Source organism: Buteo buteo, chromosome 22 (genome assembly GCF_964188355.1).
Source record: "Buteo buteo chromosome 22, bButBut1.hap1.1, whole genome shotgun sequence".
Taxonomy (NCBI): domain Eukaryota; kingdom Metazoa; phylum Chordata; class Aves; order Accipitriformes; family Accipitridae; genus Buteo; species Buteo buteo.
This window is the reverse complement of record NC_134192.1, coordinates 2044471-2065592: the sequence shown is the minus strand read 5'-3', so window position 1 is coordinate 2065592 and position 21122 is coordinate 2044471. Positions and strand designations below refer to the sequence as shown.

Below are 21122 nucleotides of genomic sequence, written 5' to 3'. Positions count from 1 at the left end.
CTACAGACGTTTCCTGCCAGGTTTGACAAAACAGGAGGGAACGTGCCCCAGGGAACAACCTTCCTTTTGGGGAGAGGATGGCCAAACACAGAAGCTCTAAAAGGAAAGATTTGGGAAGTAAGACGTGAGCTCATGTCACTCAGTCAGAGAGACAGCATATCTCTAGGAGACAGCACTTCCAGGGGGATCCCACCATCCAGAGCAGGGCCGGGCTGCCTTGGGTGGCTTTTGTGCCATTCCTTTGTGCTCTGTGAGCCTCTCCTGTATCTTATTACTGGCTATAAGGGGAGGATTATTGGTTACCCTGAATGGTTCTGCCCTGGAGCTTACGCCATGAAAGACTGAAAAGTTACTACTCCAAAGCTACTATTTTTACTTGGGTATTTCTACTTAATGCAGATTAATTTCTTAACTGCACAGAAATACAAAAAAAGGCTTAGAGAAACAAAGAAGCCTAATTTGGATCAATTAATAACAGAGAGCAACTGTATTATTAATGAGTAACGATTGAAGGCTCTAAAGAGGTATAGAGACCTTATCTAGCTGAATGCTGTTTAAAACAAGTTAAAATAATAAGGATGCAATCTGACATTGCATATGCAAAATATCTGGGGCCAAATTAATCTTTGGTGGAACCCTGCTGACATCATTTGGCATCTCGTCTCTGTTGGGATCTGAGGTAGAATTCAAGACATTGCTTTTAACTAAAGGAGGGAGCAGCCTGGGTGGGAGCTCTGGTCTGCCAGAGGCCCCCTGCAAAGCCTATCTCCCCCTCTACCCTTTGCCTGTGAAGGGCAGAGTAGCATTTTTCAGCAAGCCTCAGTCTGCTATAATCCCATCTGCCTTGAATACAGTACTTTTCATCCTCAGCTGTCAAACCATTTAACAGGAAAGGGCAATTTCCTTCTGCACATTTTACAGAAAGAGAAACAAAGATGTAGCAAGATGAAATGGCCTCTGCAGCATCACCCATGGTGCTGCAGAGAGGCTGGAAATGGGGGGCAGCTCCCCCAAACCCCAGGCGCACCCTCGCGTTCCCCAACTGCTCCAAATGCTGTGCAGATGCACACAGCTCAAACCAGGATTCTGAATAAAATATGGAGAGCCCTGATGGATGGTGGACTGAGGAGCACATCCCCTCTGCTGAGCTCATGAGAATTTCCTGGTTATAGCTGAGATTTTTGTGGTTTTAAAAATACAGAAGATTTAGATTCTCTTGTCTCCAAGCATCACAAATTCACCAGCTAATGGGGGTGAAGACAGAGCGCTCTGGATAAACAGGTTATTCCGTCACCATCAATTATTGTGTCTCTCTCAATTTTCTCTACAGCATGTGTCTCAGACACTGTCCCAGACAGGGCACGGAGCTACTTGCACTCCTGGTTTCAGCCAGCATGGCAATTTACTGCCTCCTTGGGAAGGCTTTGATATTTTAAAACCACAACAGAGCTTTCTCTTTGCTTGAAAGGCAACCACTAGCTTAGCCACAGCGGAAGTATTTGCAGTGCCCTGGGAGATGAAAGCAGTTCAAAACCTTTTGTTTTTATTGGGCAAATTAAAAATAAAGAAACAAGTCCTTTTCTTTATTTCCTTTAACTCTGTTAGTGCCCATTCCCCTCCTAGGCTTTCGAAGCATCCTTCAGAAAAGCAGGGATTCGACTGCACAGCCTGAAATTAAGCCTGGCATTAGAGATGGAGAAACTGAGACAGGGGAGAGGCACTGTCAAGAGGATAAGAGCACCCAACCACCGTGTTCCACTCGGTGCCTCACTGTTTCCCGTCCCCCCATGCGTGCTGCGACTCACAACACCTGTTGTAGCCCAGGATGTAGGATTCAAACCCCTGACGCTACTGCTGTCTGACTTGAGCCAGATCCATCTTCCTTGGTTTTTTGTTTGTGCTCCTCTGTCTCTCCATAATTCATGATGCTCCCCACTCCCTGTGATGCTTAGCGAACAAGAAGCAAACTGCGTGTCCTCTCTCATCCCCTTATGTTAAGGCATATGATAGCATGACCGCCGATGGGACCAGACAAGTGCTCTTACGGCTGCAGAAGCCGTTAAAATGGTGTTCAACCCCCTCTGAATTTCACCCTCTGCGTGTACGGCAGGCACAGCTACTGCGCTCTGCAAGGCATTGGAAATGAGCTTGCGGGGAGAGCCATGCAAGAGCAGGAGACGAGGGCTAAAAGTGGATGTTGACTTCACTCTCCCATTTGGGTGTAGGCGGTGGAGGTGGGTGGCCGCAAGCAGAGGGGAGGCGGAGGGGGCAACATTTATTTCCAGCTGCACTCATGTGCGATTTCTCTCAGCGCTGAGATTTTATAGAAAACAGCAGGAGGTGGGGAGTGGGGGGAACCAAAAAGGAAAATCGCAGTCTTTGCAGGAAAACATGTTAAGGAAGAGGAGAAAAGTCATTATCATCATCACAGCCCTGAGACTCTGCTATTGTTACTGTGGGGTTTAAAAATATAACAAAAGCCAAGACTACTGGGACTACATTTCTGTACTGGACACAACTGTGTATGATGGAAATAAGGCCACTTGACCGAGAGGCACACACCAATGTGTGGTAACAAAATGATGTTTAAAAATGCTGCTTGCAGAAAGCCTGCCTCCTAATAAATTGCAAGGTTTTCTTCACTCCCAGAGATTATGTAATATGTTCTTGCTTGCTGCTGACTCATATTTTCCAAAATATATCTGGGAAGGAAAACATATGCACATGTGTTTTAATCTATATGTTTCCCTGTATATGTAAAAAGAAGTATATACGAAGATGCACAAATGCTTGCCTGCACACGCATGCACACACATGCATATTGCTGTGTGCGAGGATGAGAGAGAGGGACAGCCTGGCATCTGTTCTAAAAACACACTGGAGATAGATTAAACCATCACCATTTTCTGGGGCAAAACACAGCAACTGTTTAACACAGGGAGTGTAGGAGGAGAACGAGAAACCGGGAAGCTACAGGAGGAGATGGCAAAATAAGAAGCATCGGGAATGTGCTGCCTACAACCTCCAGCCAAACCTGGGCTCTGGGGACTAGACACAGTCTCATGCTGAGCTTAAAATCGAGCTGGAAAAATGGCTTTTGTGACAGTTGGGGCCACTGCGACAATCTGCAAATGGCAGTGGGCTGAGAGTCCCATCCCATCTCAGGGGGGATGGCACCAGAACCTGGCTTGTCAGCACCCACTCCCGCAGCGGGGTGCTGGGTGCAGCGGGGAAGCGAGGCCAGTGCTTTCTAAATTCCAGAAGGCTAGGTTCTTGATCCTGTTAATACAGTTCCCAGGCTCCAGGTATGCACCGAAGAAGCCAGGCTGCTCCTGGATGAAGATTTATAATTATAAGGCAGCTGGTTAGTCTTAAGCATATTTGTTCCCAGCCTGCAGGTTTGTGAGGTTTAGTTTCTTTGCTCTGCATGCGTGTGTACTTTTAATTCTTTAGGAAAGACTTTTAGATGCTTCTGCAAAACCCTTGGTGTCCAGGAGATGGGATCGATCTGCTGCTGGGCATCGGACGAGAGATTCATCTACCCTGGACCAGAGGAGACTGAAAATCTATCCAGATGTCAACTCCTGATCACGAAATCAAGGCAGACGCTCTCCACCAATGACAGCTGAGTTTCATCACCACCCCGGCACGGGTGCCACTGCTCACAGTGCCTGGCAGGGGTGGGAGCTGCCTGCAACGACACCACGGCCCCAGCAAGCCCCCTCCTTGCCAAGAGTGAGATGGCTGCACCGAACAGACAACCCTCTTCTTGCACCATGTCCTCCTCTTGCCTGTGCATTTCGGCAAAAGCAGGAGGCGGTTCCCCAGTACAGCACTCCGTGCCCCTACAGCCCTTCTCGATGGCATAGGCAGAGACAAGCGAAGCTGCCCCTAACACTCCTTACCTTATACATGCCTATGGAGAGGGAATAGTCCCTTTCCTTCATCCCTGCATCAGATAGGTACACAGATACACACATTCCTATATATGGGCACCATTAGTATTCCCTCTTTTATGCATCCAGCTTTGCATATTTGCAACACTGGAGTAATACAATTCCAATTTAATACCTAAAACTACATCAGAGTCAACTGCCATTTAAAGGATGCTCTTTCTTTTTTTACAGAAACTTTAAAACATTTCATCTGAATTCAAAACCTGTTCTATAGTTGTTACTTTTTAACTTAATTCTCATAGAACGTCACAAAAGAGCAAACATGCAGCGTGCATAAAAGCCTTTGGAATAAACCTCAAAAACAAACATTAAAGATTGATCACACTTTTCCAAGATTATACTAAAACTGACTGAAGCTCAACTAGATAAGGAAAGAGAGTTGCTTAAAATTAATCAGCACCTTATCAAGCCAGGAAGAAAGAATTTTAGATAACAAGCTTTCCCTAAATTTGGTATCAAAACAGAAACTTCAGCGCACAACCTATTAAGAAAATCTTGTCAGATATACTGAATACAATACAGGAGACTGGAAGCATCAGAAATAGCATGGGGAATATGGTCCACAGAAACCCTTTCAAAAAAATTGTTTTCTGATAATGCCAGCAAGAGCCTGATGGTTTTTTTCAAACAGAACAATTTTACTTGACAAAACTTTTCTACAGGTATGCCCAGCAAATTAGCCTACTGATTATCAGGGTAAAAGATTGATTCTTAGAGTATTTCTCTAAATTTATATTTGGGTAGCTGAGGCCGTATTGCATTTTTTCAATTATAAGAACACCCCACACACAGTTCGGACCTTTGCTACTTTCAAAATCCTCGTAGTTTGGCCAATTCCTCTCCCGGCATCTTTTGAGTGTGAGCTGCAACCACTCTCACAGCCAGGAGCTCTGAGCTCCCTTATAGCAGCTTAAAGACCCAAGAATTGGCACCAGGAGAAGCTTAACCCTTTAGAAACAGACACTCTCGGGCCAAACATCTTGAGTATTGAGAGGGAACTGATGCAAACAAATCCTATCAGCAACATCCAGGGATTTTTACTAGATGTCTGGCGAGGCTGTTGGCTCTCTGGTGGCACAGGGCATGTCCAGGATGCTCAGGTGCATCCCTGCCCACATTGCAAACCCGATGACAATTATCCTCATCATTCCAGGCAGGACATGCTCCTCAAAGGTCACCACAGGAGGCAGGCAGGGAAGCAGAGCTGGGGACAGGGGCCACAGTCTTGAGGCAATAGGATAGTTGGGCATGCTGCTTTCCCCACCAGAAACAAAGCGGGAAGGACCACTCCATCTACTGTCCCTCCCGGCCCCGCAGCAAAAACGCAGACCTCCCTGGGGCGCACCGTGGCACGGCAGTAATGTGGCACATCAGCTTAGCTCGAGAAGAAAAGGACGCTGGAGCACACACCTGCCCGTGCTTGTGGTGGGGCAGTAAGACAATCTATTAACAATAAATGACCTAGAAATTAACTTTGGGTTTTATTTAAAAAAAAAAAAAAGAAAAAAAGAAAAAAGGGGACAGGCTGCCAGGTCGGGCTGCCTTACCCCATGCTGTGGCAATGGGGTGATGACACCTATTGAGACTATTTTACCTCTGTGGCCATAGAGCTGCCATGGCAGGGCTGCCTGCTCTCACCCGAGCACCCATCGGGGCTATGACTGTCTGCCTTGCAAGTCCTGGTCAGGTCCTAGAGGAAGGCAACGGGGGTAGAGAAACAGTTCATCCCTCAGAGACTTAAACAAGATCACAGAGCAAAGCGGCTTGCAGTGTAGCCCCTGCTTTACTTAGCCGGAGATGCTGCCCAAAATAGAAACACAATCCTTGCCAGCAGTCTATACGTTATGTTATATATGTCTCAGCTGATGCAAAAGAAGGGGCAGGCACTAAACCACATGGGACCTTCCACATGGGCACGGACAGACTTTTCTGTTCCTGAAGTCTGCTACGCCGGGAGCTCCGAAATCCCATAAAAGAGATCCTCCACCAGATTGCAAGCAGCTCACTCCACGGCTCCCCAGCACAAGCCTGTCGCTCTGACACTTCCGAACAGCAAAGTCCAGATAAAAACGTACAAGCCAGAAACCAAGCGGCATGCCTGCCCGCCCTGCTTCACTGAGGATTAAGAGGAGGTAGCACAGCCAAGCGGGCAGAGCAACCGATGGACCCCCGAGCTTTGCTTCTGCTCTGAGCTCTGCTACTAACCCCCAGCCCACCACACGCTGCTCTCTGACCACCACATGCCTCAGTTTCCCTGCCTCTGTGATGGGAGCAGGGGTAGCTCCCCAAAGCAGCAATTTTCTGTATGAATAAACCAGAGTCATTTGAAATCAAGACCTACTTCTTCAAATACCTTCATGCGGGTGCTCCTTCACCCTCTAAGGCCCTCTTTAATTTGGATAGTAAAACTTTCAGGCCTGCCCAACACATTCATCAGCAGGAGAGCTCTGAGGGCTTCTTGCCCTGAGCTCACAGGTCCTAGTGAACATGCCATCAGTGTGGTGTTTCTGACAATGCAGGAGTAATACTCTACAAAAACTGGAAATAAGGAGTTCAGGCTGCATGGTCTTTTGCTGGTAAGGAGGACAGCAGGATTAGAGATGACCTGGCCATCTACGAGGCTCTTTCAGATTAAGACTCATTTCCACTTAGGAAAGAAATTCAACCATAACCAATAAAATAAAATTAAAAAATCATGGTTCCTCTAGCAGCTCTTTCTCCAGGAGCATCTATTTTTAGTGAGAAGCATAAATCACTACAGCTTGCCGTCTACAACAGTTCCAACAGGCATAATCCAGCTACGCATAGTTGGGCCAACATGGGCACACACATGTCATCCACCCGTACCGCCATACCCTGCCGCCTGACCAGAACAACAACGCTTTGCAGCTACAGGACAGTGCAGAAAGGGAAGAAATAGGAGTCAATCGGTCTTGGCTATGCCTTGGTAATGAGTAATGTTCCTCTTCTACAACTGGGAAAGAGGACTCACAAAGCAGAGAAGGAACGTGCCCAAGGCCATACAGTAAATCAGTGGCAAAACCAGGACCCGGCAGAACTAAACCCTGCCACCGCTGTAACCCCCGAACAAACATCCTCTTCGCAACAGGACAATTATTACACAATTATTAACATTAGGGAGTTTTACTCAAGCTTCCTAACTTCTGATCATTGGAGATTCCGCATGTAAGAGACAAATCCCTGCATTTTATCAAAATAGCTCTCATAACATTTCACTGGGCGATACACATTGAACACGATTCTCACACCCAGTTGAGAAAGGTACACATTGCGAATGCAAAGTATAGAAACCCCCCCTCCTCACCGACACAGATGCATTATTAACAACATATAGCACATACAGATACAATACAGGCATAATACATACATACATGCAAGCAAGCAAGCACTGGTCACAAAGAGCACCGGATCTCCCATCACAACCAGCATTCATTAAATACAGAAATCAAAGAACGACAACATAATGAAATGAACAATACAGAAGAGGGGTTCTATTCACAAATTAAAACGAAACAAAACAAAAAAAACTTACATGGATTTTTGGCAATTTTCCTTCAGACATTATACACAGCAGTTGGGCTGTGTACTGAATACCTGATCCAAAAAGAAATATAACCACATTATGCAAACAGATGGGGGCAGGAGTCAGGTGAACATGCAGCTCTTAAGAACATTCATCTATGGGATGAGAAAGCACCTCTGCATTCCCACAGAAGGGCTCGAATCTGGGCAGATCTTCATTCACTACAAAGCATAAGCAAGTGCTGTGCTGCTGCCATCCCGGGGGAAAATCCAAATGGCAGGACAGAAAAGAGCCATCACGTCAGAGACCTCTGAGCTGTCCCGTCCCCCTTTTAACTTGTCATGTGAGGTTTAAAACAGAGGTGGGAAATATCCAGGGTGGGGGAGGAAGCCTTTAAAAAACGAAAGGAAGCCCTCTTATTAGCCTTAAAGAAAGAGCACTAAAATCACAGTGAACGCAGGACTAGCAGGGATCATAATGACACGTATGCTTTTTCTGAAGCATCCAAAGAGGGAGAAATGCACCCCTTCCCCATGACAAGAAGGGTGCCTGAATCTTTAAGACGGCGGATTGCCGCTCAGGAGGAATGGACTTTTTATGGACTGTGTGAAACAGGGTTGCTATGATACAGTCAGAGGCATTTTCATGAATCCTGTGGCAAATAACATTGAATCCTGCTTAAGCAGACAAACAGCAAGGCAGGTCTCCCATCACCCAGCCTTAGCAAATACACAGGAGCAATCACTGAAAGAGATTTTATGCATTATAAATATGCTATTTGCATACAAATGAATATTTTTTCTTTGGGGCTGTAGTTTCCAGAGGGTCAGTGTTTTGATTTATTTAAAGGAATGATCCCTCTTCCCTATCCCTGGGCTTGAGCATCCCCACAAACATGAAGAACTCAACATCCACAAACAGTGGGGGGAGTTACGGGGCTGAACTACCCCCAGGAACCCGACCGCGACCAGCCACACACATGACCCGAATCATCCCACGGAGCTTAGGGAAAAGGAAAGCTCCACCACATGTAGATATTTTACAGCGTGCAAATTAGACCCCAAATTTTGCAAGCACAGTCACTTACGAGTACAGGGGTCTACTGCAAGCGACTAGGAACACTGCTGCCCCAAAAAGCTGCTAATGCAGACTGTCATGGATTGAGCCGCTCCTGAAAAGTATGGCAAGACGGAGTTGTTTAACTAGCTAATTGCTCCTGCAAACCAGGCAGTTCGAGGCTCCACTGCAGGCTTCGAAAATGCAAAATTGCAGGTGCAAAACTACAAAAATGGGGTTGGGGCAGGTGGCTCAAGGCCCGTTTGAAAAGGTGGCCACTGAGGACTGGGGGTGGGAAACAGGGATCAAACTAAACAAGCAGAAGCCCCAGCCCTTGCTCACTTTTTAAGCTTATTTCCTCTCTCTCCCTGAAAAGTACAAGGGGAAGCCTGATATAACACGAACAGTGTTGCTACGATAACAAAGTTATCTGCTCCCAACTTGCACGTTCATATTGGTCTGCATAAAACTGCGTTCTTTGACTCCACCAGCCTTTGGGAGAATAACAGGCGAGAAAGTTGTAATAAAATTACATTAATTCTCTCAAGCATGTTCCATGATGGAAAAAAATAAGCTCCAAGCGATCACTCCCCCCGTAGCTGAGCGTGCACAACACCCTCGTCCTCCCCATGCACCCCACCAGTCGGAGATGCCCCAGCAACACACAACTCCACTGATGGAACCAGAAGGGGCTCACAGACATGGCAGCTCCCAACACATGCGATAACATACGCCGTCGTGTACACGCACACCTCCCAAATACCACCCGAGAAGTACAAGCTCCGGATCAAGGAATGCACTTTGCACGCACTAGAAAACGATGTTAGGTACACCAAGCATTCCTCGTAGAAATCTTATTGAAAGGTAAACCTTCACACCAGAGAGCTAACCTTGAGGAAAATAAACATTCAGACACAGTTGCATTCCATTTTTAACTCGCTGTTTTGTTTGGGGGTTTTTTTCCCATTTTTCCACCCTTAACTCCTCCAAATCACTATGTCACTTAAAACTGTTTCACTGAAAGGATTATTTTGGCTGCTGTTTGATTGATTCCCTTTCCGTGGTGATCTTTGCTCATTTATTATATTTCCAGGAGATTCTGCAACCTATAAAACTAATGACATATGATAGCTAACAGGAAAATAAAGCAAATTTGAGCTGTTTAACAACCCAAACCATCCTCAGCATCCTTTTTTTTTTTTTTTTTTTAATAAAAAGAAGATTCACTCAGTCTTTTCAGAAGTGAAGCTGATACCTCTTGCACAGATAGCTACAAGTGAAGAGGGGGAAACAGAGCCAGCAGGCACCAGAGCATCTTTGCTGGGCTTGTATCACTGGGTCTTGGCTTTTCTACCCATTAAAATGGGGTACTGCCACTAAACACTTCCTGTCAGCTTTGGGGGCCGACTGTTACCAGCCTGCGACTCAGGGAAAATTTTTTTTTCTCCTCTTTTATTTACAGCTAAAGCCACTTTGAAAGTGGCAGATTTGCAGCATTTAACTCAATTTCCAATCATGCCACCAGCCAAAAAGAAATCAGCTCCTAAACCCAGCTATGCATTTAACTTGCAGCAGACAGACTCTCACATGGAAATAACTATAAGTCTCCATCTATAAGCTCCAGCTATATCTTTATGAATCAGTTACATGATTTTTCCTCTTCCCGATTAGTAGAGGACATCAGATAAATAACAGCTGGAATTAGCACAAACTAGTTAAATTATCAAGGCAATGTAATTCCAGTGAATATTAGCAAGAGATGTAAACATTTTCAAACTGTGATTTCTTTTTTTTGTTGTTTTGAGCAATTCTGATTTTTCCGGATGGGAAAATAACATACAAAAAATCCTTAAGATTTCTAACAGAAACACAGTACAGAGATATATTTTCAAGAGGAAAAGACATTACTCTTTTCAGACATTCCCTTCATATTCTCTCTAAACTTCATGCACTGACACTCGAACCCCCCAGCCAGCTCTGCTTCCAAGCTGTAAACATTGCAATTTTGGTCTAGACATCTTTCAACAGAAGGACGTCTAACTAGTGGACACCTTTTCAGCAAGCCTATAATATACAACTTAGCACTTCATTTTCAAGAAAATCAATGTAAATAAAGTCACGCAAAACAACCCATCTCAAAATCTTGTTATCCTTGAGATGGGCAAAGATTTTTCTTACATACATTACCAAAAATTATATATATATACACACACACATATGAAAGAAAAGAAAGCCAAAATAAAATTTCTAGAGAAATCAAAGCAAAACCCAACCCCTCTGTATCTGTTGCTTTAGCAAAGAAAAACAAAGCATGCATTCCTCTTTTTCTCTTTGATCCCTCCTTCCCAATTTGCAGAGACATAAACCACATACAAACAGGAAAAAAAAGCCCAGCAGGTTATGTTTTGGTCCCTCTCACATCTTTAAAGAAAGGAGCTAGGCTACATCAGTGTGGACGTAGAATTTGGAGGCTTTTGGGCTGAACATTGAGAAATCAAGTCAGATCATCAAGGCAACACAGATAAATAAAGTAAGTAGAATTTCTTTCCCTTTTTTTGTGGCTGAATGTTATTTTAGCAAAGATTTAATCCTTTAATAGGATTTCTCATCCCCCCTTAAAAATGTCCAGAGCTCGATTCAATTGCACACACCACCACCTCTCACCTGGCAGCTACATGGTTACTCTCACAGACATTGCACATTAACTGCTTGCTAGAAATTTCACACAAAATGACTTATTATTAACTTGAGTCTCTATTTTAAAGGAAGCAAAATAACACAGCCAGTGCTTACCACAGAAAGATACTTTCACTCTGCTTCTAACTAAATATGTATAGCTCTATCTCGCTAGCACAGAACGATATATGAATGGATTACTATTATTTATCACATTTAAAACCCAGGCAAAAGCAGCTACACTTACAGGCATACTTAAAAGACAAGACATGACAAAAGATTTAGGGAGAGATAATATACCAACGTCATACATATCACAGCGAGGCCATGTTGAAGCTCAACGCGTTTCCCCCCTCAGTAAGAAATCTCTCTCTCTCTCTCTCTTTCTCTCTCTCTCGCCTTTCTCTCTCTCTCTCTCTCTCTCGCTCGTGCTCTCTTGTTGAATTGCTAGTGGTAGTAGTAGCCCCCAACAGCTCAGGAGAAAAAATCCATTTAACGAGTGCCCAGGAAGAACATGAGTATGACATTCACAAGCAATAGCACCACAATCACTGCAAAAACGACCACCGTTTGAACATCCAAGGTCATGGTGCAATGCAGAACACTGTAGTGTTCAAGATGTGGGGCTGGTAGATTTGGAGAAGTCAACCTCTGCTCTGTAAGACTGTCCATACATCCACCATGCTAGAATAGAGGAGAAAACTGTTCCTGGTTTTGGTTTTGTTCGTAATGCTTTGTGGTCTGCTTTTAGTTTATCCCCCTATCTGCTGTCTCTAGCTCATTCTCGAGCCCGCTAAGTGAAGCATCATCACAACCAGTGAGCACTTAAGATGCAAAATCCTTCCTTTAGGAAAAGAAAGCGAGCGCTGTCTGCAAGCTTCTCTCTCTCTCTCTTCCCCCCTCTCTCTCCCGGTCTCTCTCTTGCTGGCTGGCTTGCTTTTTAATTCGTCAAGCCAGTGCAGATAAGAAGCCTGTGTGAGTGTGACAGCTCTGCAAGCTGCTGCGGCTGCATCTCTCGGTGCGAGGCGGACCCTTTCGCATACTAATCAGCTCCAGTGACCAGGCAGCGAAGGGATCCTGGCTGTCAGTCAAACGCAAAAGGAAGCGCTGGCTCCATAAATACGCGAGTCTTCCGCCCGCCGTGACAGGGAGCACCATGCAGGCATGTTTTTCCCCTCTACTTTTGCGGCAGTTCAGAAAACAGAGCTGTGCGGCGGGCCGGGAAGCCGGCGTCGTGGTCGGATGCCAATGCTGAGCTCCAGGAAGGCGTCTCCAGGCTTTCTGTGCAACGCAGATCCCGTTCCTCACTGCCTTTGTACGGCGGGGACACGTCTGCCCCGTCTGTACCGCCTGCGCTAAGCTTCGGATGGAAAATATTAAACGCCAGCAAAAAGAGCCAGTGCTGCTAGGAGCCTGCTCAGACCAGGTAGGGGAGCAGGAGAAAGAGCGGGAAAGAAAAGCAGCCAAAATAACAGAAAGGGAACCCTTGGTAACTTGGAAATGCATTGTGAGCCTGTAACATGGGAATTTTGTAGGGGGAATCACTCTTTAACTCTGTACAATAGTATGCACATCATCCCATCATAAATCTATCGTATAGCCTCTCTCCTCAGCACTGCACTGGGTTTCTCCATGCTAAGAGTTAAACTGAATTCTGATTCTACAGATAGAGATGTATAAAAGGGGGGTGGGGGGGAAGACAGGATGGGGGATCTTTATTCCTTCTACAGCAGCCAGAAAAGCTCATTCCTACATTAAATTCATATACACACTCAGGGTTTATGGTCCAGGTGCCAATTTTGTTACCCCGAATCTCATTCAGATCCCAGAACCAGCAGTTACCTTAAAGAGGCATCACACACACACACAAAAAGATGTGCTCGGCTGGAAAAAGCAAATGATTTTACAGACAAAGACAAATATAGAAATGTCACCAATGCATATTCATTATGCACTAAAATGTGCATACGGGGACTGATCATCAACACCTTCCAGGAAACATGCTCCTTTGAACGTACCTGGGACATTTGCACACAAACACTAAGGCCAACATGCACCAAACGAGCGCTTATTTTGTTCTCCAGTAGCAAACAACAAGAGTTCAGGAGGACTTTAATGTTTAAACCTGAACAGACAGGGCATGGAGTGGGCTCACACCAACGAGAGGCCTTTCTTCCCATCGCTGCAGCCTTCCAGGGCAGATATTTTTTGTCACCAGCATTTGGGGAAGGGATGGGTAGGATTATGATCTTATTTTATTTTTCTTCCTTTGCTATTGGGTTTCCAGAGACCTCCCTCAAATTGAGAAGGCTTTTTCTATATCCACCCCCAAATACCATCAAAGGAGAGAGCACCTTGGGCGGGTGAGGACCAAGTCTTCACAGTGCCCTCGCTCCTCGGCCTCCATGAGACCCAGTGGTTTGTGCAAGACCAACACTCATCCAGCACACCATCCTCCTCATTTCTGACCAGCTTTGCAGAACGTGTGGGCCGTGATGTGTTTGCAGATGCAGAGGGTGGGTTGTGTTGAGCAGCGTTAGAAATAAGAACGGTCTGGGTTAATCAGGTGGTTTCTTTTCCTCTCATTTTTCTTTTGTGTGATAACTAAAAGCCAGAGGCTGTTTCCAGCAACTGAGACCCCCTGCTCTATTCAAGCAGAGAATTTCTCATTCAGGAGGACAGTGAAAGGTGATTTGTCACCTGCATATTTACAAGAAGCTGCTTTAAACCTGCCCCAGGCAGGCAGCCTGGCTGCCCCATTAGCACACACACCAGGCTGTGCCCAGGTGATGGATCTGCCTGATCACCAGCTTCCAGACCTGCATTTCCTGTCAAGTATGCATTTTTAGGATAGTCAGTCTGTCTGATGCAATTTTAGACTAATCAGAATAGCAGACATGTAATAGATGTGGAGTATTTATTATTGTTACTATTCTTTCCCAAAACAATACAGGCAATTTTCTAAAACCCAAGCCTGAACTCCCACAAACATCCAGGAAATTCCAGTTTTGGTCTCAGTAATAACAGTGACCTCTCCAAAACAAACAATGGGCCCAAATTTAGAGGCAACTTTAGGGTCAGTTAATCTTTTCCTCTAAACTGCAGTGAGCACAGAGGGAGCCTGGGTCTAGACCCCAGCCTCAGATTCAGCCTTACTTTTACAGAAATCACAGTGGAGATTTTCTACCTCTGCACAGCAGCCCCAAGGGCCTGCAGACACCTCCACAGGCACAGCCCATCCCTTGCCTTGTCCTGCGCTGTTTGTGTCCTCTCAATGCCAAGAACGGGAAGCAACCAGCAGGGTTTCAAGGCAGACTCCTCCATGCCTTTGCATATAGATGGGGGAGCAAAAATTGGGCAGGTAGAAGCAGCAGAGGCCTAAGAAATATCCAGAAAAAAAGGTGCAGTAGCTATCACACATGCTCAATAGCTACTTCCGTAGCTGAAAAAGAGGATTTCATTACGAGCAATGTGCCTGGCAGGTCTCAGGCAGTCATTCTGCAAGAGCTGAGCCAGTCACAGCACAGGGGAGGGCAGAGATTATAAATAGAGGCAATGAAGCCAGCCCCCTGCCTGTAACTGCCTGTCAGCTGCAGGCAGGAGGTCCCCCACTATCCTGCTCACCACGTACAGCTTGTGCGTCACGAGCAGCTGCAGACCGCAGGGCGATAGCTGTGGAGACCTCTCTGCTGTCCTCTCTGGCTGGAGATGCTGGGAGAGAGGCGTGCAGTGCTGCTGCAGCCTGGGAGGCTCCAGCCACAGCATCCATCCTCCCCAGGTCACGGTCTAGAGCAAATGCCCCAAAAGATCAGGCAGGAAAGCATCGGGTGCCTCACCGCATACAGATGCAAGTATTGGGCTCCAGTGAAAGTTGTGTGTAACAACTACCAAGAGTGATCAGCACAAACAGATTTACTGCACAGAAGCTTCTATTAAAATTATATTCACAGCATTCCCAATAGTACTTGCTGCTTTATATAATTTCCCATGCCTTCTGCGTGTACTAAATGTTAATTTTACTACCAAAATGGATGATACTTTCTCTTAGAAGCCTTACTGAAAAAGAACACCTAACACATTAGGGGTTTATATAAAACCACCACAAAGTTTAACTTCATGTAATGCTTTCTGAAAAGTTTAGTCTAACCTTCTGTATAGAGCTAAACTGAGGAACAGGAAGAAAAGATTTGTAGTAGTTATATAAAATACCACCTCCCCTTACAGCACAGTACATGCCCCTACACTACGGTAGCTTTCACGAGCACAATTTGTAATGCAAGATCAGCGATGGCTTCTTCTGTATGAGAAAGCAGTTTTGAACTTCAGCACCTCTCCACCAGGCATATCAATTAAGAAACAAGCCAGGGTTTCCACTAATACATCACATACATACACCTATATGTATACATAAACCCGTATATACACACATAGAGAGAGAGTGTACTTTGGACTCCCAAATAACAGACAAATCAGAAGGGTCCCTATAATAACATTAATTACAATATGGTAATTTTGAGGCAAGCCTCTGAAGCAGATGATGCCAAGTCTTCCTTCCCTATGTGCGTAATACATTGGGCTCAGCCATGTGACCACGACTCCCTCCAATGGATGTCTCTAGCAATTAGCACAACCCACTACTTCCAGCTAAACAAATACAGCTCTAACTCAGCAGTGAGGATTTCTAATTTGAATGCTTAAAGCCCCTATATTCCACTCCCACTGACAGGTACACTGTCTCCGCATGAGCTGGCAGCATGGTCCAGGGGCGTGCGGCAGTACAGGGTTTCAGGTCCAATTCCCTGTTCTGATGTAGATCCCCTGTGCAGATTAACAACCGCCACCACAGCAATCTCTTGGACACGCAGACACATCTATGTTTTCCTAACACATCAGCTCCATCTTCCATTAACTGCAAAAATTAAGCACTCAAACTCATAACCTCAGCACAGACCCAGTGAATTCTCTTAATGCCGCTGTAGGAAGTAGTGTGGCTGAGCTCTGGGATTTGGCTTGAGGACCCCAACTCTGCCAGGCCAGGAAAACCTGCTCATCGGCTGGCCAAAGGAGATAAATCTTTTGGTGAATTTGGGAAAATTTCACACAAACTCCGAGGTGGCTCATGATTCTGAGTGGGAATAAAACTATGGTTGTGTTGGACTGGACTGGATGAGACCAATGACCTAGGGGAAAATGGCTGCTGGCAATTGTCAGTCCTGAACTGCTTCGGTTCTTTTGTATTCCCTCTTTGAGCACAAGCCCCATCTCTGACTGATATGGCACCATGAGAAAAGTTTAAATTGAATTAATAGTGCCCCCAAAAAGGAATAAACAGGAACGCTACCCAGGGATGTGTGGGCAGGAGACAGGCAACTGCTCTTCCATTCGCAGTCTCCTCTGCTGGGCACTTACTGACTGCTGCCTGCAACATCAGGCACCGATGTGGGGTTTGAGTCATGGACTCTGTTACAGATTATGAGAAGACCATGAAATTAGTTATTTTTTTCTAAATCTAGCCGGGAATTAAACTCAGGTTTTCAGAGATTAAAGGCCAGTGGGATTATGATTTGCTCAGTTTCCAAAAAGGACTATTTTCTTAAACCAGGAGTTGCTTCTTTTTCCTTTCTTTTCACAGTAAATCTGACACAGAGCCCTCTTCTCCCATCCTTTGGCCAGATGGGAGGCACCAGCCTATGGGCTGCGGAGCTGCTGCAAAGGATAGTTTTTTCCTCAAGAATCGCCATAATCTTGTATATTTATGGACTGGCTTCATGGGAAACTTTGAAAATCCCCAAATGCCCAATATTCCTTACCCAAACTGAGGAGCATGCAAAATGGAGGAATATCTGTAAAGATGCAGACTCAGGGGACTGATTTTGGCAGTTGAAAGTTATCTTTCCAGTCACACACTCTTCCTTGCCTGTCCACTCCATCCTTCAGATGCAAAGCTTCCTCACTATCCACATGAACTTGGGACTTACTTCCACTAACTTCCTCTACTTCTTTCTTTTGTCCTTCTTCTTTTTCCTTGCTCTACACATCTCCCTTAGAAGCTTTTATTTCACTCTCTGCCCCAGCCCTCCCTCCCACAGCAGCTCAAGTGTCCTCTACCAGAGAGACAAACAAGAAAACAAAGCAGTGGGGTGGCTGGAACAAGCACAGCTTCCTCCAGCATCTTCCACATTAACTGCACAACACATTTTAGCAAATTCACAGCACAGCTAGACAAGCAAATGATTCATTTACAGAACTAATATAAAAAACAATTACAGAAAGACAAAGGGGAAAGGAGAGGTGGGCAAGGATAAGATGATGATCTCAAAAGCTGGTGAGGCATAAATAGACTTCAGAGGAAGAACTGCATAAGAAAAGGCTGAGTTGAGAGCCTGCAAAGCAGTGAAATGGGAGAGAAGGTAGATGGGGAAGAGAGCAGAGCAAGACCCCATGAAGCAAGCTGCTCTTGCAGCAAGGCCAAGAGTGCTGGAGAAGAGAGTAAGTTAAGTTTGTAAGCCCACTTCTGTAATGTTTAGAGAACAGAGGGCACTGCTGGAGGTTGGGTTGCTGTGCTGTTTAACCCGCATGACCAACTGGCCAAGAGCATTATACAAAGCTCAGAGACTATGGAAACGCAACTGAGCACCTCTGGGTCACTGCTCTAAGTATTTAATGAAAAAGAAAAATTAGATTTCACCAAAAGATAGGAAGTATCACATTGACCACCACAGCTTGATCCTTGGTAGACATACTATATACAAAGACACACAGAGCTCAGGCAAGCTGTAGTAGGTGAACTCTTTCCCATTCTACACCAGTTCTAATTTTATTTCAGAAAACAAGAAGTGATAAAAGACAGAATTATGTCCCCAGTGTTGAGATTGATTTATTTATAACCATTTCATTTAATACTAACAGCCAGATAACAATCAAAGGCAGGCCAGGGAGGTTGCGATATACTTGTGCACCAGCCCTAGTTAACCACCCTCTTGAGAACTAACCATGCTCCAGATGAACAGGTCTTAACCCCTTGAGCAAAGGGCCATAGTGGCATGTCAGATACTAACGAAGGCTGGTCTTGGACCACATCTGGAGTCCTCAATTAATCCTAGTTCCTTCCACAAACAGAGCCAGCATCTCAGCAGATGGTGCTCTTTCCTCTGTCGAAGAATGAAAGCACTTGCATGATGCTGTGAGGGGGGAAATAAAGCCAAAGCTTTGTCACTGTTGTCTTACAGGATGCCCAGATGCTTCTTCCAGAGCACCGTGACCAGGTGTCATCTGCATCCTAGCATGGGTTAGTGCGTCCCTGCTAACATCCTGCCCTCAGCTGCTGTGCTGTGCCATACACACGCAACTGCAAGGCTCTACCCCAGCACTGGCTGCGCTACAACAAGGAGTGATGTACTGATCTAATCAGTTTTCATAGCTTTTGTAACACTACACAAATCATGCTGAAATGGCATGGAGTGCGAGCCTGTCTGGGGGGCTGATTCCACTGTGCTTGTCTGGAATTGCAGTGAGAACAACAAAACTACTATTTTTAAGTTCATTTGAACTTAAAGCATTAAGACAGACTAAAATCTCATGCCCCTGGCAATCATGTTGCAAGTGCTTTCTCTTCTCCTTGCATCTGCTCCATACTCCAGCCTGTACTCTAGAAGCAGCCTCAGACTTCCAATTTTGAAAAAGAAAAGAAAAAAACCTCAAATCCAGCAGAAATCAGATGTGGTAACACCAATTACCCTGGTCACAGAGAAAGACTTCAGGGACCAAGAAGGTTCACTTTAAAAGGACCCATCAAATTCAGATGTTCATTTCAACCTTACATAAGCTCTCTTTTCTCTAAAAAAATAAACTGGCCTAAAAGAATACACAGACATTTACTTCTTAATTTTACTTCTCCGGCTTGAGAGGGCTTGCAGTTGAGCCTGGAACAAGGTAATAGACATTTACATAGAGGTAACAGACATTTACATAGACATTTCCATAGACATTTACTACTTAATTTTACTTCTCAGGGCTTACAGTTGAGCCTGGAAACAAGGTAAAAAAAAACAACAAAGCCCAAACTGCAGAAAAATCCAAGACAAGTCCCTTCCTTCCACTGCTCCCTCCAGGCACTCTTACAGGAACTCTGGTGCTTCTGCCCGCATTTCTGACATTAAATTGCAGAGATCTTCACATCAACTCATTCCTGGATAAAGTGGTAAGGGAGAAAAAAATTATCACCTGCTAGAAACTACCTTAGTAAATCCAGGGTCAATGTCCCCAGTGTGGTCCCTGAGAAATACAGCTGCACAGACATAAAGAAGAGAAAGCTCTTTGCCATGAAAATCCAAGGGTGTATTTCAGCTTTGCCACAACACAGGAAGGTCCTTTGAAATCCAACGCATCACATTTCCTATGCAGTTAAAAAGCAAATCTAATAGAGTATTTTCATCTGCCTAAGCCTGCAGAGGTCCAGCAATTAGCAGTGCAGGAGTGAGATGCCAGGCAGAATAGAAACAGCATGATCCATGATGCACATACTAAACGGCAATGTCAGAAACTACACAGAGGAAAAAGCAGAAACGAAGAAAAAGTTTCTTGTTCTGCTTTGTGCTTTATTGACTGACCTTGCAAAAAGCGTGGGTTTAATGAGCAGCTTTCCTGCACGAGGACTCTCCCCTCTCCACTGAACAGATTATAATCAGCTCTGCTTATGGGCATGGTCAAAACAGGCCCTGCCCTGGTGCACCAGGAGAAATACAAAGGCTTATGAATTTGAAAGTCCTGATGCAGTACACTCCTCGGGACTTGTTACTTCTTACTGCTGCTCTATCAGCCTGAGCTTACTCTGAAGGAAATAGGAAATTATCCATCGTGTCTATATTGGGAAAGCAGAGCCTAGGCACAGTCCCATGACTTACTGAGAGTCATGACACAACGCTGTGGCAGATGGGAGCAGAAGCCATGGCTCTGCTTCGTGCAAGAGGATGAGCATGGAAAGAAATCACCTGCGGCTTCTTGCAGCTCTCCTGATACCCCTTCTGCGACACTGTTGGCTTTGGCTTCCCTGGATTTCTCCTTGTTAAGATATTGAGTAAAGAAAAAAACATCTTATTAAAAAGCTGACCCATGGGTCTCATGTTCTTCACACAAATTAACCTAGAGAATTAGATGTATTTCATACAAATCATTTTCTCCCCCTCTCTCTGCCTCCCAAAAAAAGGAGAGGGAACAGCCTATTGAATCTGGCACTCTTAATGAAGAAAACGATGCAAGACAACCTAATGAAGTAGGAATTCCAGCTGGATATCAGTAGATGTATGAATAGAACATAAACCACTCATTTTTACCAGCAACAATATCAGCATTAAAAAGCAAAAATAAGTTTATAGTTTTTTTCTTTTTTTTTTCTTTCTCCAAATGAGGCAAATGAATGCCAGTAGGCTTTCATTTCCTATTCCACCCCGACTCAGTGGGAACACTTGCAGTGAGAGCTAGCACAGGCTGCGGTCCCCATCTGATGCTATACAACAGCCTTCCAGGAACGACCAGCGCTGCCCTCCTGCCGACTGCTCATGACAATGTGCGACTGCAGTGAGCCAAAGGGACCCTCGCTGTGCGGGATCACACGGATAAACCTGCCTGCTGGAGGACACAGGTTAAACACAACAGGCACAGAAAAGAACCTGGTGTTGCATTGGCTTCCTCAAGAAGCACAAATTGCACTTCTGCATCATTAATCAGCAACACCAACATAGAAATTCAATGGGATAGAGCTGAGGTTTGCTGTGCTATCCAAAACACAGCATTTCAGGAGTTCTAAGCGCTTCAGCCTGCCACCTGAAAACAACTATGGCAGAGAAGGTGCGGTGTAATTTACTGCATGCCCAACAATATCTTGGGTTAAA

At 45.1% G+C, this 21122-nt stretch overlaps 2 protein-coding genes across 3 annotated transcripts in view; both read right to left on the bottom strand.

The window, feature by feature from the left end:
• Positions 1-21122, bottom strand: part of ARHGEF9 (Cdc42 guanine nucleotide exchange factor 9) — a 218761-nt gene that overhangs the window by 106334 nt on the left and 91305 nt on the right. The window lies entirely within an intron of this gene.
• LOC142043305 (uncharacterized) lies at positions 11585-12422 on the bottom strand. The gene has a single exon (XM_075054311.1). The coding sequence runs from the start codon at positions 11902-11904 to the stop codon at positions 11725-11727; it is 180 nt and encodes a 59-aa protein (XP_074910412.1). The 5' UTR covers positions 11905-12422; the 3' UTR covers positions 11585-11724.